General features: G+C 43.7%; 4 protein-coding genes and 1 long non-coding RNA gene across 9 annotated transcripts in view; 3 read left to right on the top strand and 2 right to left on the bottom strand.

Annotated features, from left to right (window-relative positions):
* LOC118314126 (NACHT, LRR and PYD domains-containing protein 12) overlaps nucleotides 1-20,876 on the bottom strand; it is a 593,122-nt gene that overhangs the window by 226,275 nt on the left and 345,971 nt on the right. The window lies entirely within an intron of this gene.
* Nucleotides 1,733-7,771, top strand: LOC118314138 (T-box transcription factor TBX3-like). The gene is made up of 7 exons (XM_035640354.2): nucleotides 1,733-2,898; nucleotides 2,996-3,263; nucleotides 3,530-3,676; nucleotides 3,777-3,853; nucleotides 4,207-4,298; nucleotides 4,403-4,848; nucleotides 6,543-7,771. The coding sequence occupies exons 1-7, from the start codon at nucleotides 2,564-2,566 to the stop codon at nucleotides 6,765-6,767; spliced, it is 1,590 nt and encodes a 529-aa protein (XP_035496247.2). The 5' UTR covers nucleotides 1,733-2,563; the 3' UTR covers nucleotides 6,768-7,771.
* On the top strand, nucleotides 9,121-16,217 carry tm2d2 (TM2 domain containing 2). Its single transcript, XM_035640374.2, has 4 exons — nucleotides 9,121-9,592; nucleotides 12,474-12,561; nucleotides 12,653-12,768; nucleotides 14,488-16,217. The coding sequence occupies exons 1-4, from the start codon at nucleotides 9,312-9,314 to the stop codon at nucleotides 14,699-14,701; spliced, it is 699 nt and encodes a 232-aa protein (XP_035496267.1). The 5' UTR covers nucleotides 9,121-9,311; the 3' UTR covers nucleotides 14,702-16,217.
* On the bottom strand, nucleotides 15,277-17,097 carry LOC118314153. The gene is made up of 2 exons (XR_004794604.1): nucleotides 16,832-17,097; nucleotides 15,277-16,186 (listed from the first exon to the last, which is right to left on the bottom strand). It is a non-coding gene; the product is annotated as an uncharacterized LOC118314153 (long non-coding RNA).
* LOC118314148 (caprin-2) lies at nucleotides 17,768-19,293 on the top strand. Its single transcript, XM_035640376.2, has 3 exons — nucleotides 17,768-18,018; nucleotides 18,179-18,307; nucleotides 18,853-19,293. The coding sequence occupies exons 1-3, from the start codon at nucleotides 17,808-17,810 to the stop codon at nucleotides 19,149-19,151; spliced, it is 639 nt and encodes a 212-aa protein (XP_035496269.2). The 5' UTR covers nucleotides 17,768-17,807; the 3' UTR covers nucleotides 19,152-19,293.

Genomic DNA, 20,876 nt, shown 5'->3' with positions numbered 1-20,876 from the left:
GCGTCTCTGAAACACAAACCTCAGCGCGTTGTTTTTACCCCGCACCATTGTCTCACCAAAGACCGCGACTTAGAAGCTGTAACAAGCTTTAAATACGTGAACTTTAAACTCAGTGCACGCGACTTTTGCATTTCCGAAGGAAACTTAACTCGATTTGACAAAGTTCATGTTGCAAACCACCACTTGTGACTCAGTGACATTCTGTCGGCCATGTCAGAGGTCGTACGATAAGTGAACAGCACGGTTGAGATGTGGGGCCAGCAGTGCCAGAGTCGGGGCTCTGCGGCACAAACACTTTACTGAAATGAGAGTGTGCAAATGGTAAAAGTGACCTAGTTCAGACACAAAGCCACTATGAGCTTCAACACACGATGTCACCTGTGCTCTTCTCTTAACACTAAAGAGCTTTGTGGCAGGGACAGACTGGCATGATGACTCAGAAATCGAATAATTAAAAGAAACGATGGCCAGACTCTGGATCGAGGTCCCAACGTTTCATTTGTTCGTGTCGGTTGCTCGTGAACAGACGTTATCTGTCACTTACAGTAGAAGCATTCAGCTGCACTTCCCTCCAGGGGTCTCCCCCTGTGATGTGCCCCCCCCCCCCCCTTTTGTTTCCTCTGCCTGTTCTACTTCCTCCATTCCCTAGTAAAAGCTAGTAAGGAGCCTTTGAGTTCATTCTTTATTTGTCAAATTAGTATTTCCCAGGTCAACAATGAAACCTGGGCTGCACGGTGGTGTAGTGGCTCGCGCTGTCGCCTCACAGCAAGAAGGTTCTGGGTTCAACCAGAACCAACCTGTGTGGAGTTTGCATGTTCTCCCCGTGTCTGCGTGGGTTCTCTCCGGGTTCTCCAGCTTCCTCCCACAGTCCAGACACATGCAGAATGGGGTCAGGTTCATTGGAGACTCTAGATTGACTGTAGGTGTGAATGTGAGAGTGAATGGTTGTCCGTCTCTGTATGTGGCCCTGTGATAGGCTGGCGACCTGTCCAGGGTGAACCCCGCCTCTCGCCCAATGTCAGCTGGGATTGGCTCCAGCCCCCCAGGACCCTTAATGGATAAAGCGGTAGATGATGGATGGATGGAACAATGAAACTTTTAGATATATTTCCCAACGCCAATAGGACTTTTATGTAAACTCAGACATTTATAGGCCTGTCACGATAACTACTTTTTGTTGCACGATTTATTGTCCCAGGAATTATTGTGATAAACCGTATAATCGTCATTTTAATTCGATTTTTTGATACTGAATCATGTGGGTTTGCAGTTCAGGCCTACCGGTCGTTGCACCTGCACGTCCTACACGATTTGTGTCGCTGCTGAGAGAAATGTAATCCAAAGTTCAGACTTCTGCTTAGGCCTCAGACAAAACAAGCAATTTGAAGACACGGTGCCTTCGGAAAAATACTTAGAAATCCATATTTTATAGACCAAACCAGTAGTTGATTAAACATATGACGAGAACAGATGAGAGGACAGAAGCAGCGAGACTTAATGATAAGACTGTGATTCTCTCTAATGTCAACACACACGCATGTAGACACATTGGCTGCTATTGAGGTCAATAAAAATGATTGAGCTCATATTCATGTATCATATGATGTGTTTCTGTGGTTATGATTCTGTGCTCCTGGTGTAGTAGCAAACACTTTAAAAAGTTAATTTCAGGGACATTGATTGATTTGTTTTATGACACTGACCCAGATAAAATGTTCTTTTTCACTCAGTATTTTTTTAATGTGACTTTATATGGAGCTTCACACTGACACATACTGAGCCCCGGCGCGGCACATTTACGCGTGGCACACATGGACCCTGAACCTGCCGCCCTCACTCACGGGGAGCTTTCGCTGGAACGTTCCTGCGCTGCCACGGACCATTGAGCAATAAAAAAAATGCCTGTAACCGAACCCAGAGCCTAATCCGAGCGGGGACAATCGCTGGCAGAGAGGCTGCACCTCCACAGAACTGGATCCCAGCGGCAGACTGTCCCCCACAGGAGAGACACCGCACCGGGGGAGCGCCTCTCTCCGCGGGGCGCAGGAGAGATGTGGGGAAACACAAGAGGTTCTGTGCAAGGTTGGATGGTCAGATTTCACTGAGGGTGCACTGGTGGTGTCCGTCAAGAAAGTGTTGCAAGTGTGTCATTGTGTTGCCTTGTGGGTCATAAAACTGGATTTCCACCCCCTCGGACAGCCAAGAACGAGAACCGCTCCATCAGCCTGCGTGAGGAAAGTTGAGGCAGCGTTTATCCCCTGCACATGAAGTGCAACACCGGGGAAACTCCGCCCACTTCTGGGTGTCACACAGAGTCCAGACGTGTCAGGGAGCAGATCGGCCCGGACACCAGCTGAGGGGAGGCGCACTGGACCGTGGACAGGAGCGTCCTGAGACAAAACGTCCAAATAAAAAAGCATTTAAAGATACTTTCAATGCGTTTTAATGACTTTAAAATATGCTTTGGGTTTGTAGGATACGTTTGTCCTGCATTTATCACCGTGGTGTGAAATTATAAACCGACCACATTGGTGCGTAAAAGTGTTTTTTTCCCTCGAAGACCATGCGCAGCTTCTCGGAGCCGCGCGTCACAGGCGAAGCGGCACAACTGTTTCCAGCCGGAGTCGGAGACGCGCCCCGCCGTGGGACTGTCCTTCTGGCCGGACCCCCGCGGTTCCCGGCCACGGCTGTATCCCCCCGAGGGACAGCGGAGCGCAGCTTGGCTCCGGTGATTCCCGCGCCTCCGCCTGGGCAGTCCGCGATTTTGTGTCGGCCCCCCGAGATTCTGGAGGGAGGCGAGATGGAAGACGACCAGCCGAAAGTTTATTTGGAGGCCGGCGACCTTTGGAGACAGTTCCACAAATGCGTCACTGAAATGATCATCACGAAATCTGGGAGGTACAGTACAGAAAAATCCCCCCAAAGTAATTTGCATGGCTTGACCCGTGTTCTGACGAACGCATGCTTCGCGCCGCCGTGTCTTCGCCCCTTGCAGGCGCATGTTCCCGCCGCTCAAGGCCCGGTGCGTCGGGATGGAGAGGAAGGCCAAGTACATCCTCCTGATGGACATCGTGGCGGCCGACGACTGCAGGTACAAGTTCCACAACTCCCGCTGGATGGTGGCGGGCAAGGCGGACCCGGAGTTGCCCAAACGCATGTGCATCCACCCGGACAGCCCGGCCACGGGCGAGCAGTGGATGTCCAAGGTGGTCAACTTCCACAAACTGAAACTGACCAACAACGTATCCGACAAACACGGATTCGTGAGTTTGGGTTTTGTTCATTTGGCAAAGACTTTTTTTCTTGAAACGACCAAGATGCTGCCTGTGGGGTTTTGGCCTTTATGCAAAATCTAATGTTTCTACGGTGAATTAACCTTAACATTATGTGAATATATCCCCCTCATATTTGCCATAAGGATTCATTTTCGGTTTGATTTCAACATTTTCATCATGTATATTGAATTGACCATAAAACAAACGAGGGTTTTCCAATGTCACGAATTATACTTTCAGGTGTTTCATTGCAGACAATTCTCAACTCGATGCACAAGTACCAGCCGAGGTTCCACATCGTGAAGGTGAACGACATCCTCAAGCTTCCGTACAGCACGTTCAGGACGTACGTCTTCTCCGAGACCCAGTTCGTGGCGGTGACAGCCTATCAGAACGACCAGGTGAGCGCGCCTGGACTCAACTCACCAGATGAAGACCAGTCCACAAACAGATCTCACAGCTTTCAGATTGTGACTCGCGCTCCTTTGTGCCACTCCTCAGATTACGCAGCTGAAGATCGACAACAACCCTTTCGCCAAGGGATTCAGAGACGTGGGCAACGGGAGGAGAGAGAAGAGGCGAGTCCATCGTTTCACTTATTAATTCGACTATAAAACAGATTTTCTATATTGTGGCGAATGTCCAGCTCCACCTTGCAACGCTAATGCTTCACGTTTTGTATATTAAATACAAACTATTAAAGAGAAAATGTTTCATTATTATTATTATAATTAGGGCCCGAGCTCCACTGACAAAGTCCGAGCAAGGACCTATTGTAATTGAGTAAATTATTATTATTATTATTATTATTATTATTATTAATAATAATAATAGTAATAGTAATACTGAGTGAGTTTTTACAACCCTGCTGTTACCAGTATATTTTCCAAATCATCAATCGTGTCTTTTGCTCTTTTCTTTGTGATATCAGGAGACTGCAACATTCATCACAAAAATCAAAAGAGATGCGGCTGATGGACACGAACCCTGAATCACGACATTCAGACAACCCCACGTCTCCAGGTGCACGAGACACCGACTCCACTTCAACATGTGTAATATCTCACCTTGGTAAGAAGCGCCCAGAACTAACTTTTCCCCATTTTCCCCCCTTTTTGTTCTTCGAGATGCCCACGAAAGGGAGAGAAATGATCACGTTGGCAACGTTTCTGGAGAAGAGAACGACAAAACAAACGTTTCCGTCCCAGGCCGGACGCTACAGACTCCAGAGACTCTGGCACAGAGAGAAACCGACCGGAGACGAATCCTCGTCCTCGGTGGAACGGCTGACGGAGCGAGTGGCTCCGAGCCTCGGGACCCGGAGAAGGGACAGACGTGTAAACTACGCAGCAGGTTTGCACACAGTTGCGTTTATCCGCCGGAACTGAATGCACACCTGTGGGACCCGCGCATCCCCGGCGGCCTCTTCCGCTCCACTCAGGTGAACGCCTGGAACAGCTGTGGCACGGCGGACGGAGCTGCGCCGTGTGGACTGAGCCCGGCAGCACCCGTCAGGACGCCGGCCGCTGCAGCCGGGTTCCCCCTCAGCCTCCAACAGCACGCGCTGGTACAGGTAAACACGCGGCCAATCAACTGCTTAAAAACACAATCAAGACTTATTATTGTTATGATTATCATAACCCTTTATTTAACCGTGAGTAAAAAAAACAACCCCTTTTTCAAGGGTGTCCTGGCCAAGACAGGCAGCCGCACATATAACACTGATTACAGACAAACACAAAAACATAAAACTATTTCAAAATAAGGGACAACATTCATCAACAGTCATAAAGCATTAATGCAGGAACACATGCGTGCATGGAGTATTAATACACTCAAACTTACACTTCATTAAGTTCAAGGACAGAACGGTTAGATCTAATGTGTCGCTTATGACCAAAGATTTTACGTGTATATAACAATTAATGATTGTATATTACAATATTAGTTTTTATAAATTTTTATATGTATATCATATATTTCAATATTGTTATGGCGACTGATGCGTTAATGTGTGCATAGGCAGGGTTTTACTATTAAAGCTGCTCCGGTAATTCTAATACTGAAGGTTAATTTATTTCTTAATCCATTATTAACTATTTTATAAACACATCATTGTTTTTTGATGTATCATCCCAATTTGCTCAGTGACTGGTACCAGTAAAAATCAAGAGTGAAAAATGGAAAACTTAGCAGGACGTTTTATAAAAGGAAAATAATCACGTAAAGTATAAAGTACCACAAAAACTTCATGACGAGCTTCCGACGTGAATGCTGGGGGACTGAATCCATTTTAATTGAAGCTTTTATGTGGAAATTTTGTCTAAAAGAAGAAAAAACACCTCATGTGATTTATTTAACTGGAGCTTTGTGAAGAGCAAAGTCTGTTTGACTGCTGTTGCTTTTATTGTTTCAAGAAATGAACAGTTGTGGAACTATCCTTTAACGTATGAGCTGCAACTCTCCTCGATGAAAAAAAAAAATTATTAAAATGATTGTTAATGCGACACTGTAATTGTGTTGTTTGAAAGAAGAACAGATAAAAAACTGATACTCGTAGGTAGGATAAGACAACATGAGAGTGACAACCAGGTGTTTGAGGAAAGGAGAAATGAATTATGCCATGAATATATAAACTTTTGAATACTGGGTATCTACAGGAAAACAGTACTGGGAAATAACATTGTTCTTATTGAGCAATTTAAGCGTCATGCAATGACAGTGTAACCAATGGGCTGTATTATGAAGTGTTACCTTATTTTTCTATCTAAACTCTGAAAACTGTCTTATGCACCTACCTATGATGAAGTTTAACAATTTAGATTTTTTTTTAAGTATAAATTGTAATGTATTGGTATTGAAAGCTGCTTTTTCAGCCTGTCGGGACTCAAGATTGGACCTGAGCTATTTACTTCATTATGCTGCGGCACCCGCATTGCAGCAGGCAGTGTATCGTTTTCACCCGTCTGTGTGTGTGTGTGTGTGTGTGTGTGTGTGTGTGTGTGGACAAAATAACTCAAAAAACGCATGGACAGACTTTCACCAAATTTGGTAGGAATATTACTTGGGAGGGTTTCGCCAGATGGTTAACGTTTGGAGCCGACCGAGCAGGGCGGCTGCACACAGCTCTACGACGAAACGACACCACAGAATACCGAGTTACAGATCTTTCATGTTGCGTAAAATATGTTGTTATCATTAACTCCGCCCCTCCGATGATTTTATTTCATCATCACATATTTGTACGTGTGTCCTTCCCGTTCGCAGGAGCTGGTGAGCCTTTCACACTTTGGAGGCCTTCTGTTCTATCCCTACGCCAGCCTCTCTCTGCGGTCCAAAGCGGATTTCCGAGCCTGCCCGAGTGTCCACAGCCGGGACTACTTCAATTCTCCGATAATGTCCTCATCTGTTCCCGCCGCGATCGTGCCGGACCCGCTGACTCTACCCACAAGTGGGCAGAGGAACTCAGTGGATGAGGCGGAGACCGGCTGAGATCGGGGAGGCGTCACAAACAGGGAGAAGATTCGGAGCTGAGTGGAGTTAATGCTGCTTCAACGTGCCCCCTGCACGTGCCCTGCCCGCTCCCACGACACACTCCAAAGGCTCTTCTGTCAAACGTATTGCAACATGACTATATAGCCTCATCTTGGACTTACGGTGAAAGTCTGCATCCTCCTGAAAAGGTTCAAGATCATTTTATTTCCACAAAATGTGACTGAGCTTATCGATAACATGCTGTTATTAAGTTGTGATTTTATTGAAATTAGGTGCAGGTTGGTGGATGATATGGAGGCTAGAGTCAGAAGATTTATTGGCAGAAATAGAATATTCATCAGACCTGAAACTAAGAATGGTTGTTTTTGTTACCTCAGAACAAAAGCTTGATATCAGGTTTCTCTCCAACGGAGTCGGCCATGTTGCTGCTCATGTTTCTGGCCCTGAACTGACCTTTCAACTGTTGGTCACCTGAGGGTCACCTGCGTACTCGTAAGGAGAGGGGTGAGCGGAGGTGTATTCAGTTGGCTGCAATATGCGAGTTTACCACTAGATGCCACAAAATCCTACAGACTGAAGCTTTGAACTAACACGTTTATTTTTAGCAGAGTTTGGCGTATAAAAAATAAATGATCTAAATACATGTTGGCCTGAGTGAATCAAACCATGTACAATACATACAGCCCAAAGAATGGAACTGCAGGAGTGAAACTTTATTATTTTATTATTAGTCAGCTTTTGTACAACACACACACACACACACACACACGCTAACACACATTTGAGGTGGATAGCAGAACATTCATCAGCTGTCTCGAGTTCAAAGAATGCATGGATGCATGCATTCATCAGTGTATTGGTCCGTAAGATTGTGTCATTTGTTTTTCTCTAAGACCGATCCCATAAATAATGAAAACATTTTTTTTCTCCTGATAGATTTTCTTTGTGTAACTGGTCCCTGAGTCTTTTGACTGTAAACTGGAGCAATAAATAATGGTACAATAATAAAAAAGTGACAAATAAACGTTTTGGCAGTTTTATGAAGAGATTTACACATTGCAGAAAACAATAGAATACCTTCAAAGGACGAATGTCAGGCTGTACAGTACATTCATCACGTTTGTTCCCGATGTACATACCAGGAGCAATAACCTGGTGTTTTGAGTCCTGCTCAAGAAGAGTTCAACGTGGAAAACGGACCTGAGTATCAAACCACCAAGCGTGCAAAAAGTTTGAAATATAAAAAAACCAAAATGTTTCTAAAACTATTTAATGATTTATAACACATCTCTGCGTTTGGCATAGTATGCCTTTATATCTTCATAACTATATCTCTTTATAACCAAAATATATAACGAATAATTAATAATTTATGATTTGATGATTCTAAGCCTTTATTTTTAGATTGAAAGACAAAAAAAGTCAAAACATGAACAGGAAAACACAAGGAGAACAGAACCATGACTTCAGAACAGTTGCAGTATCTGACTGACACTGAGGGCATGTGGGTTGTTGCGTGTTGCGGTGAGTTGATGTAGGTTTGCGTGCGTGTTTGTGGACGTGTATTGTGTTCTTTGGCGTCTCTCTGTCTGTCACGATACTAACTCGGGCAGTTTTAATCCAATTTGGATTACATTTGTTGAGTTGGTTACGGGGGGGGGGGGGGGGGGGGGTTGAACCCGTCAAAGGTCAAGATCACAGTATGGGGTCAAAGCATAGGGCCGAGGTTTTTAGCCAAATGCAAACACATTGACAGCACTTAGGGTTTAAGGGTTTAGGGACATTTTACAGTGTATTAATGTTTCTGCTGGCCTGCATCCGTCTCACAATCGTTATAATTTATAACACCTTCGACATTGATGTCAATCAATAACACGTACCCTTGAAGAAACTGTTTGACAATGTACCACATATTGAATATTTGACACTGCATACGGTATATTTGGGTGAAGGGTAACAATAGAGGAAACAATAGAACATATCAAAAATATGGGACAGAGAGAACACGACTCATTCAGAACCCCAGAAAGATCAAGATGAGCCTGAATATTGTGGACATTTAATAGCAAAATTTGCAGAATGAATGTTACAGTCATTTATTATTATTATATCTCAGGGAAATAAAGGTGTTCGGGAGAATATAATAATATTGTAGGTTTTTGTTTTGTTAGTTTTGTGTGATTCTGATCCACATCATATCCTCACCAGTAGGTGGCGGTAATGCGCCATTTCGTTGTTTGCCAACCGCCATAAAACAATAAAAGAAGAAGAAGAAGAAGAAGAAGAAGAAGAAGAAGAAGAAGAAGAAGAAGAAGAAGAAGAAGAAGAAGAAGAAGCAGAAGAAGCAGAAGAAGAAGAAGAAGAAGACTAGTTTCCCTCCACAGCAGTAGGTGGCGGTAATGCGCAGACGTCTGCCAGCTGCCAGTGAAGACCACAGAAGAAGACGGCGGCCCCAAACAAACCGTCGCACATCAACGTCGCAGCTGTTTCCGGTGGAAGACTCGACTCGACCGGGGCGAATGTGTCGTTGTGACAGCGACAATGATCCCGCTGAGCTACGTGCTGCTGTGCGGACAGTTCCTGCTGCTGCTGGCGGTGGTTCTGTTACAGTGTCTGGGGGGAATCCACTCGCACAACTCGTCGACGACGGAGACTCCTGCTCCTCCTCCCCCGTCCTCCTCCGCGGGCCAGGGGGCCACCGGGTCCCCGTTCAGCGAGCAGCCGCCCGACGCGGTCCGCAACGAGGTACCGGTGGAGGGCGACAACGACACCAGGACGTACGAGTACAGACCCCCGTCCCCGGTGGTGCTCTGCAGCTACCTGTGAGTCACCGCGTCCGCCTGTCGCTGCTGCGGTTAGCATGCTAGCTAGCAGGATGTACACCAGTCTACTGATGGATGTAGACCTGTAGACCAGTCTACTGATGGATGTAGACCAGTCTACTGATGGATGTAGACCTGTAGACCAGTCTACTGATGGATGTAGACCAGTAGACCAGTCTATTGATGGATGTAGACCAGTCTACTGATGGATGTAGACCAGTAGACCAGTCTACTGTTGATTGTAGACCAGTAGACCAGTCTACTGATGGATGTAGACCAGTCTACTGATGGATGTTAGACCTGTAGACCAGTCTACTGATGGATGTAGACCTGTAGACCAGTCTACTGATGGATGTAGACCAGTAGACCAGTCTACTGATGGATGTAAACCAGTAGACCAGTCTACTGATGGATATTAGACCAGTAGACCAGTCTACTGATGGATGTAAACCTGTAGACCAGTCTACTGATGGATGTAGACCAGTAGACCAGTCTACTGATGGATGTAGACCAGTAGACCAGTCTACTGATGGATGTAGACCAGTAGACCAGTCTACTGATGGATGTAAACCAGTAGACCAGTCTACTGATGGATATTAGACCAGTAGACCAGTCTACTGATGGATGTAGACCAGTAGACCAGTCTACTGATGGAGGTAGACCAGTAGACCAGTCTACTGATGGATGTAGACCAGTAGACGAGTCTACTGATGGCTGTAGACCAGTAGACCAGTCTACTGATGGATGTAGACCTGTAGACCAGTCTACTGATGGATGTAGACCAGTCTACTGATGGATGTAGACCAGTAGACCAGTGTACTGATGGATGTAGACGAGTCTACTGATGGATGTAGACCAGTCTACTGATGGATGTAGACCAGTAGACCAGTCTACTGATGGATGTAGACCAGTCTACTGATGGATGTAGACCAGTCTACTGATGGATGTAGACCAGTCTACTGATGGATGTAGACCAGTCTACTGATGGATGTTAGACCAGTAGACCAGTCTACTGATGGATGTAGACCAGTAGACCAGTCTACTGATGGATGTTAGACCAGTAGACCAGTCTACTGATGGATGTAGACCAGTAGAACAGTAGACCAGTCTACTGATGGATGTAGACCAGTAGACCAGTCTACTGATGGATGTAGACCAGTAGAACAGTAGACCAGTCTACTGATGGATGTAGACCAGTAGACCAGTCTACTGATGGATGTAGACCTGTAGACCAGTCTACTGATGGATGTAGACCAGTCTACTGATGGATGTAGACCAGTAGACCAGTCTACTGATGGATGTAGACCAGTCTACTGATGGATGTAGACCAGTCTACTGATGGATGTAGACCAGTCTACTGATGGATGTAGACCAGTCTACTGATGGATGTAGACCGGTCTACTGATGGATGTTAGACCAGTAGACCAGTCTACTGATGGATGTAGACCAGTAGACCAGTCTACTGATGGATGTTAGACCAGTAGACCAGTCTACTGATGGATGTAGACCAGTAGACCAGTCTACTGATGGATGTTAGACCAGTAGACCAGTCTACTGATGGATGTAGACCAGTAGACCAGTAGACCAGTCTACTGATGGATGTAGACCAGTAGACCAGTCTACTGATGGGTGTTAGACCTGTAGACCAGTCTACTGATGGATGTAGACCTATAGACCAGTCTACTGATGGATGTAGACCTGTAGACCAGTCTACTGATTGATGTAGACCGGTAGACCAGTCTACTGATTGATGTAGACCAGTAGACCAGTCTACTGATTGATGCAGACCAGTAGACCAGTCTACTGATGAATGTTAGACCACTAGACCAGTCTACTGATGGATGTAGACCAGTAGACCAGTCCACTGATTGATGTAGACCAGAAAACCAGTCTGCTGATGGATGTTAGACCTGTAGACCAGTCGAGTGATGGATGTTAGACCTGTAGACCAGTCTACTGATGGATGTAGACCAGTAGACCAGTCTACTGATGGATGTAGACCAGTAGACCAGTCTACTGATTGATGTAGACCAGTAGACCAGTCTATTGATGGATGTTAGACCTGTAGACCAGTCTACTGATGGATGTAGACCAGTAGACCAGTCTACTGATTGATGTAGACCAGTAGACCAGTCTACTGATTGATGTAGACCAGTAGACCAGTCTACTGATGGATGTTAGACCTGTGGATCAGTCTACTGATGGATGTAGACCAGTCTACTGATGGATGTAGACCTGTAGACCAGTCTACTGATGGATGTAGACCTGTAGACCAGTCTACAGATGGATGATTAAATTAGTGTTAAACAAGCAACACATTATACGCCGAACGTTTTGTCAGGTCATTATAACACAGATATCATCAGTGATGTTTTGCATTTAGTCTATTAATTCAGCGGTTTTGTTAAACGTCAGGTTTTGTGAATGAAGTTCAGCGTGAAGAGCTGCAACTCACGACAATATTGATTATCGATTAATCGTTTGTGTCCATGAAATGGTGAAAAATGTTGATTGTGTTTCCCAAGACCTCAACGTGATGTTTTGTTTTGTCCACACCAAAGATATTCAGTTCACTGTCACAGCGAAGAAACCAGAACATATTCACATTTAAGAAGCTGAAAATCAGAGAATTTTGACTTTTTTTTTTTCATAAAAAACCCTAACCCTAACACCGTTTAATCGATTATTAAAATAGTTGGCGATTAATTTAGTAGTCGATTATTAATTCGATGAACTGTTGCACCTCTATTGGTGTCTTTACTAACTCGAAAAATCTGAAGACTCTCACAGGTTTTCAGCCTTTCCGTTGTTGCAGTGGCATCTTACATTCTTCACTCTCTCTTTTTTTCTTCTTTAAAAATACTTTCAATTGACCATGAAGACCGGATGAGTTTGTCTACTGCCAGGACCCCGTGGACCACGCGGGGAACTACAGCGCCTTGCAGGAGCTGGGCCACGGCTGTGTCTGGGTGAGTGCTGTCGCTGGATCAATCGGATCGCGTCACGTTGTTAATAATCACACAGCGCGTGATTCGTTGTTGTGTCTTTATCGATCTTCAGTGGGGCGGCCAGACAAAGAAAGAAGTGAACCTCACCCGGGTCATCTGCACAGCACTGGACAACATAGAGTGTGCCGGGTCCAGAGAATTCCTCCGGGGCGAAGTGCCCTGCATCAAGTGAGTGCTCGACAGAACTGTCTCACCTAACGTCATGTGGAAAAACAATGTTGATTATTAAGGCACCTTAAGCTACAGTGTGTAATATTTAGGAGAATTTATTCACAGAAATTGAATATATTGTCCATAACTATGTGTTCATATATGTATAATCAACTCTGAATGAGTTAAATATAGTTCAATGAGGTGGACCCGACCTCCGTGTGAGTCTCCATGTTTCTACGTCGCGTTGAACTAAACAGTTGTTGAACTAAATGGTCCAGAATACGTTGCGTTCACGTTGGATTTTCAGACGCTGCCGGAAAACGGAACTAGAATCAGCGGTGCGCCGCCATACAGTGTCCCCCTGTCGGTCGATCAGTTGGTTGCGGTTTGCAACTTTACCACCAGATGCTTTCAAAAAATTCACACTGGGGCTTTAAGTTTGAAATGTGATGATTCAATGTACTGTTCAGGTACATTGTGTCTTTTTTGTTTGTTTTTTAATTAAATAAATTTTTTTATGACATAATTGATCATTTTAATCTTATATGAAACCTCACTAAATCACAAACACGAAATCACCAATGCCACAGACATGCAGAACAATAACACAAGATTTGAATGTTGGAAGAAATATGGACCAAAAAAAAAATTTGCGTTCCTTTGTCAGACCCCAATGGAAACACGTGAAGCAAAGGCACAGAAATAAAACACCCTCGCACAATAAAATTCATATCTTATATATATATATATGACATAAAAACATAGTGCTGACAGAGCTGAGCACTAACTATCCTCTCTCTCTGTAAATTAGCTTGTGTGCCTGCAGGTCATGATGGAGATGTTGACTTGGTGTTGCTTTAACAGAGAGTATAAACGGACTGAAAGCAGCTGCCACTGAGCGCAGGAAATATATATATACATCATCTGAATCAGAAAGACGTGCAGCGTTCACTGTGAGTCACGTCTGTCCATTCAATGTGAACTCTAGTTGAACCAGATGAAGAAACATTCAGTACTTTGTCCCAGATTCTGTTGATTCAGATAAAATGCTGGAGTACCACATTGGCCACTAGAGGGCACTGTGTACTAAGGTGCAGAGCCGCAGCTTCCTTTTTCTTTTTCTTTTTCCTCTTCTTTTTTTTGTTAATGTTCAACATGTTCACTCAGCATCTCTCTGCGTTCAGAGATCTGTGCAAAGACACCGCTGCAGATTCAGATGTGGGATAAATTTCATTGTCCAGTTTGTGTTTCAATCGTTATCCACCTCATTATACTGTACCCAACATGCAACTAACCATTATTTTCACTATCGATTAGTTGTTTGGTTCATAAAACGTCATAAAACGGTGAACAGTTTCGATCGTGTTTCACCAACGCTCGAAAATTATGTATATATTTGATTTACTGTCATAGTGGAGTAAAGAAATCAGAAAATATTAAAATGTAAGAAGCACAAGTCAGAGAATCTTTCCTTACTCCCCCATATAAAACCACGTGAACCGATTAATTGATTATCAAAATAGTTGGCGCTTAATTTAGTAGTCGATTACTAATCGATGACATGTACATGTAACAGCTGCTGTAACAGCTACTTATCATATTTGTATTTCATATTATCTGGGGATATTTATTTTGTCACAATGTTTTTTGGGAATTGATCAGCCGCAGGTTCTCGGAGTTGTGTTGAGACGTGACACGTTTCAGTCCAGCTGACTCTGTCCTCTCGCCCCACAGATACACTGGACACTACTTCATCACCACGCTGCTCTACTCCTTCTTCCTCGGTTGCTTCGGGGTCGACCGCTTCTGCCTGGGCCACACCGGCACCGCCGTGGGCAAGCTGCTCACCCTGGGCGGCCTGGGGATCTGGTGGTTTGTGGACCTGATCCTGCTCATCACCGGCGGCCTGATGCCCAGCGACTACAGCAACTGGTGCACCTACTACTGAGGCCAACATCCTGGAGATGTGGCCTCATCCTGCCCTGGTTCTGAGTCTGGGGTCTGGCTTTGATCTAACGGGAATCCTGGACCTCCTGAACACTCCTCCAGGGTTTTCTGAGAACAATGACTCTCTCCTCTAATTTAAATAACTTGAAAGAAGAATTACTTTGGTGTTCACAGCTCTGACAGACTGACGGTGATGACAAGACGATTCTTTTTAGTACTGAGCTGTCAACTAAGGTCACTTTGATTCCAAACCATGATATATAGTTCTGGTTTGTTCGGCTTCTTCACACCTGGACTGACTGATAACTTGTTGATTAGACAGTTCAGCGCCGTGTTGACCCACATGGTGAAAAATTAAATTCTTGAGGGTGAAAAAAAAAAAAGACAGCACATCTTACGTTTGTATTTACTGTGTGGTCCGCGATGATTCACTCACCTACCAATGAGGAAAGTGTAAATGATTACAAAAACGTAGACATGGCCGATAAGAATGTCCATTTGATAACAGTTTATCTTTTTAAATTAATTCTTTCTGCCATTCTGAAATAATAATGAAGTGAATCTGTGCAAGCAGCGTATATTTTACACACAATTATGTCTTCATTTAAAAAGTGGGTGAAATACAGTAACTGTTCCGCAGTGAAGTGTCTTTACTCCACCTGGGAATGACAACTGTCTAATCACCATACGACCTGTCAGTCCATATCACTTAATGATAACTGCTCTTGGTTTATTTGTAATAAATCAGAACAAAAAAGCCCCACAATGTATGAACCTTTTTCTTCTTCCCCTTACAGAATGGTGTGTCCTGACTCCTGCTCTGTGGTCCCAATGTAGGAATGAACTGCCACGTCCCGGAAAGTTTTTTTGGGTCTTATGAATTATAGAAAATGCACATCTTACTCCACATTGATCATACAACCAAGTTGTCAGTAACTGTTCGCAGTCATGATTTTGCCCGAGAAAAATAAGGTCCCGCGCCGAGTTTATCATCTCTTGTTCCCTCCATTACTGCCCGGCCTCGACTCTTCGCCATCGTCCGCTGCTTGAGGCTTTTTTGCAATTCTGTATTTTTTCTGTTACACTTTAACGTTCATACACTCAGAACTCATGAGCAGGTGATATAGTAGCAAGTCAGATAAGATACGATATAAAAATAAACTCAGAATAACTCAAAAATAGCGCTTGTTAATTTTTCTCGTCTTAACCCAAGCGGAAGGTTAATGTGCTCTTCCCGCAGAACGAGCAGGTGTCATTCCCCGAGGACCCACAAAGCGCCTCTGAGGGGTCGTCATGAAAAAGTTGAAGAAGACGAGATCGTCAACGTGTCGACCGTTCTCGTCCTGCAGCTGTAATGGCCGTATCCTCAGGTCCAGACTGGTCTACAGATCCTTCAGGTGACTAAACATCTCTTTGAGACGGAAGCGTTACATCACAGCTCTCCGAATTGCAGTTGTCCACATGCATACTCTGTCTTCTTGCACACCTATAAAAATATAAGAGATTTTTTCCATGTACAGTGTCTCTTCTTCAATCTGAATGTAATGTTTTTTTTGTTAAAGGTGACATATTATGCTCATATTCACGTCCATACTTTTAATTTGTGTTACCACTTCAAAAGGTTTTCATGCTCTAATGTTCCGAAAATTCCTGCAGCTCCTCTTTTCACCCTCTGTCTGAAACGCCTGGATTTCTTTTAGCCCCGCCTCCCAGAGAAACCCCAATCTACTCTGATTGGCCAGCTGACCCAGTCTGTTGTGATTGGTCAACCGCTTTCAAAATGCGTAGCACTGTTGCATATCTACCTGCGCCAGACTCAGCCATGGCCGAACTAAAAGCAACTCTCTCACTGAGAGGACCTATGCAGTCACACTGTACCACTGCCAGAGCACACCATCTCCACAAAGGCACGTTCAATCCCAATGGGATTAAACTACCAAATGTTGTATTTCAGCTCAAACTCTAAACTTTGTTTGATTCCAGCTCCTTTAACTAACTTAATTTATACATTTTAATTAAATTTGTCACAGGCCCATTCTTAACTCTAGCCATCTTTTTCAGGTAATTTATAATTCCGTCAAACACATACTAGGCAAGGCAATTAAAGAATAAACTTTACATTTGCACTTACCTGTCTGGTTGTATTGGAGTACTGTTTGTGAAACGCCAGCTGAAATGGAATAATTGATGGAGTGGATGATGATTCAGGAAGAAGGAAACCGTGGACGTCTTAAGCAGAAGTATTTATCATTAGAGCTCAATATTGAGGAGACTTCTGGCTCGCTACACAGATCAACAGGTTGACAGTGTTCATTCTGCCCATCCCCAGTTTCTGTTGTGTATTTAGCTTTGAGTAATGTCGTCATCTCCCCGCGACTATGACACCTCGAGAGAGACTTCAGCTGCTCAATGATTGTTTCGGCTTGACACAGACATGATGACCTTGCCTGGAGCCTTAGAAGACTCGTCTTTAGAGTTTCTCAGGGAGGAGAGACCAAAATTCCTCAACAACCCACGACCACTCATTCCTTCGTCCCTCTACCCTCTTATTTTCCTCATCATCGCAAGATGCATTATGCTCAATAAACTTTAATATCCATAAAACAACACATAATGATAATAATATAAATAATGAGGAATAAAAGGACAAGTGAGCGCCTGTTGCTGGTGTTGACCTGGTGCTTCAACTATTAAAAACACATGATGAACTTTCTCCTCTGCCAGTTAGTCACAAGGAAATTTGTGCAATAGACCAATAAACTAGTGATGTGATCATTGATAAATGAGATGAAAGCGAGCCCTGCAAAGAGCCTTTTGCAGTGAGGCCGACACGGGGAGTAAAGTGTTATCTTACATTTTAACAAAAAAGAAAAGGAAGTGTACATGTAATTCATGCAAATAGCAAAACAGGAATAAAAAAAAGTTTTTTTGTTTTGTTTTTTTACAACTTTGTCAACCTGGGTCTTATTCAAATATTTAGTTTTGTGCGTTGTCAGAGACAAGGTTAGATAAAACAGATGTAAAAGATTAACAGCTCACCATCAACCAAACACATAAAACCAGCCGGAGTGAGCGAGTGACCTCAGACGACCCGAGACGGACTCAACATGTTGCTGCTGGTGTTGTTGTTCTGTGGCCTGACTCTGGCTCAAGACTCTCTGGAAGCTACTGACACGGAACAGACGGAGAAAGCGTCTGTGGGCTATCCTGTTGTGGGGGACATCCTGAGAGAACTGGGAGCCATGAGAGAAAAAGTGGGAGCTTTGGAAAACAGACTGAAGGACAGCGAACAACTGATTGAAGAGCTGAGAAGCAGAGGTATATATATATATATATATATATCATGAAAACATGCCCTTCATATTGTTTATTCATTTTTGGAACAAAATGCAACACCCCTTATGTTCGTGTTCACGTTCCTGTCATTTATCAGAAATCAAATTGATGTGTTATTTCGTGTCTTTTGTTGTGTACACAGAGAAAAGTGCTGTGATGTTCAGTGCAGCGATGGATGGAGGTGGAGGTCATGGACCATTCAACACAAACAAAATATTAATCTACAACACAGTGTTGGCTAACGTTGGCGCTGCCTACAATAAGTTCACAGGTATAGTAAGGACAGTAACCTGTCAGTGTGTTAATACAGCATAACTGCTACAAGCAATGTTTTCATTAAAAAACACCAAGGTTTGAATGTTCTACCCAGTATATAAAACTGCAACTTACATGGTGGAGCAAATAAAAGGATTGGGTCAAAATATAATTTATAAATCGCTAGATATATGTCTCAACTTATCCTCTGCAGTTTTGATCAAACAAATGTCCAATTTGTCCTGATGATTACGATATAATGAGGTGGGCGTGTCTATGTATTAGAGTGTGTGCGTGTACAAAATATGACAGCAACACATGGAGAGATTAAATGATAGGTTAAAGGTCAAACCCAAGGTCAAAGTGTTGCCTGATGGGCTATATACAGCGGGTACAGGGTATGATTCACTGCTTCAGTGCTTTTCATTGTGAATCATATCAGAGACTTACAACCGTAACAGTCTGAGGTGATCTATGAGATATTGTACAGGTATAATTAATGATGTGGTAAAGAGCTGATCGGGTATGAACAAATGTATCATGTCAATGTTCTCTCTGCAGGAATCTTCACTGCACCTTTAACCGGGGTTTACTACATTACCTACTTCTATCACGCTGGAGGAGGAAACCCAGCAAATCTGTCCCTCATCAAGAACTACGAAATGGTGGCGTTGACCTCCGATCACGGTTCGTCACATGACGGGGCGGATAACGGAGGCAACGCCGTGCTGATAAATCTGCGGCAGGGCGACCAGGTGTTTGTGCGCATGCAGGCAAATTCACATGTGTATGCATCTGGACGCATGACCAGCTTCAGTGGATTTCTGCTCAGCAGAGGTTGGGAAGAGCACAGCACATGAAAATATGATCATATCATATATAAGATGCATTTTCTCCAGTTATGTTGTGGTGGCAACATAACTGGTTCACATTACAAAGTTCTTCTCTACTGAGTTCCTTTGTTGCATCCAGAATAAATAAAACCCTCTTCTGCCCTAATGATTTTTTTGTTTTTGTGGTTCTGTTGGCTTCATCCGACCGTGACCTCACGTGCATCACATTACATCACGACACATTACAGTCATTTAGCAGACGCTTTTGTCCAAAGCGACCTCACAGTAAGTTTATTCAACCATGAAGATTTTACCCAAAAAGAGACAGAATCAAGAAACAAACATTTATCAAATAGAGGTGGTTCAGGCGTCTTGTCAGGATCCATCCTGGGCCTCTGAGGTCTACTGGTCATCCCAGAGTGGGAGTAGACCCAGAACTCCGGAGGGACTAGATCCCATCTCGCCTCGGTTCCCCCAAAGTGTGGCTGGGGAGAGGGATGTCGAGAACACTGCTGCCTGGTTAGCAGAAGAAAATGGATGGATGGTGGATAATATGAACTTGACAGGAAACATTCATCCTCAAAACTGTCTTGAGAAGTGTTTTTTTGTCATATTTACGCTTATATGATTGAGATGTAAGGACACGCGAGCTACAATATGTGAAAACAATTAGGATACTTTGATTAAAATGTACGCGTCTCCACACGGCCTATTACTCACTGATAATGAATGAAGATATTCTCCATAAAGTCCTAAGACCGAATGTGATGCTGTGTTACTTTATAGCTCACACAAATATCCCAAACTCTGGTTTACCTGAGCTTTACAAAAAACTCAGCAGGGGGGTCTTTTTTCACAGTTTGTGGGCCGACAGGCTCCACAGATACACACATGTAGGTGAAACACTGAAAAAGTGATTTTTGCGTGATATGTCACCTTTAAATGGAAATCCAGCTCTGCAGTGATTTTCCCTACATTTGTATAAATCATGCTGTTTTCACACTTTCATGTTGTGGAGTCAGTATTTATCTGCCCAAAAGAAGCTTGGTTTTTATGTCATTCTTTATGCACTATTTATTCATTTGCCTTATGTGTCAATGTGCAGAGTCGTACGTGTTCCCGGGAGCATTAGAGGAACAAACCTCCTCTTTATGTTTATGTTCATTCGTCAACTTTGTCAAAAGTTTTGTTTAAATTTCTCTTGAAGAAAAATAAAAAAAAGGCTCAGAAAGGAAACCTTTGCTTTGACTTTTAACTTTTTTAATTAAAGCTGCTCACAGGTGGATGTATTAAAAATTGTTCACGGTCATTATGACTCAATAAAAAAGCACATCCGGTACAGTGTGTCCTCTCAATCCTCGGGTTGGATTTAATGGGCCGTGGTTTGTCGCAGGACAGAATGTCAATGAAAGACCGAAGAACGATGACTGGCCGCGTTTCAAATGTATCTACATTGAGTATTATTAGGTTGATAACATAACCACTTATTTTAATCTGATATATGGTAATGTGTGGAATATCTTATGTAAATATGCATGAACTTCATAAAGCACAACAACAAGTCCCACATGGTGTCACAGGCCCGAGGCCAGGTTAGCAGAGCACTGACTCGTGGGCTGAATATCCAAACTTGCCGAACTCATCCTGAACATTTGGAACGACGATATGCATTCAGTTCATGATTTCCAATCAGCCGTCCTCCAGCGAAACTATTAAAAAGTCACACAACGCGTAATATTAAGCCGCACAGTG

This window comes from Scophthalmus maximus, chromosome 3, assembly GCF_022379125.1.
Source record: "Scophthalmus maximus strain ysfricsl-2021 chromosome 3, ASM2237912v1, whole genome shotgun sequence".
Lineage (NCBI taxonomy): Eukaryota > Metazoa > Chordata > Actinopteri > Pleuronectiformes > Scophthalmidae > Scophthalmus > Scophthalmus maximus.
Note: the sequence above shows the minus strand (reverse complement) of the source record. Positions and strands in the feature narration are given on the sequence as shown.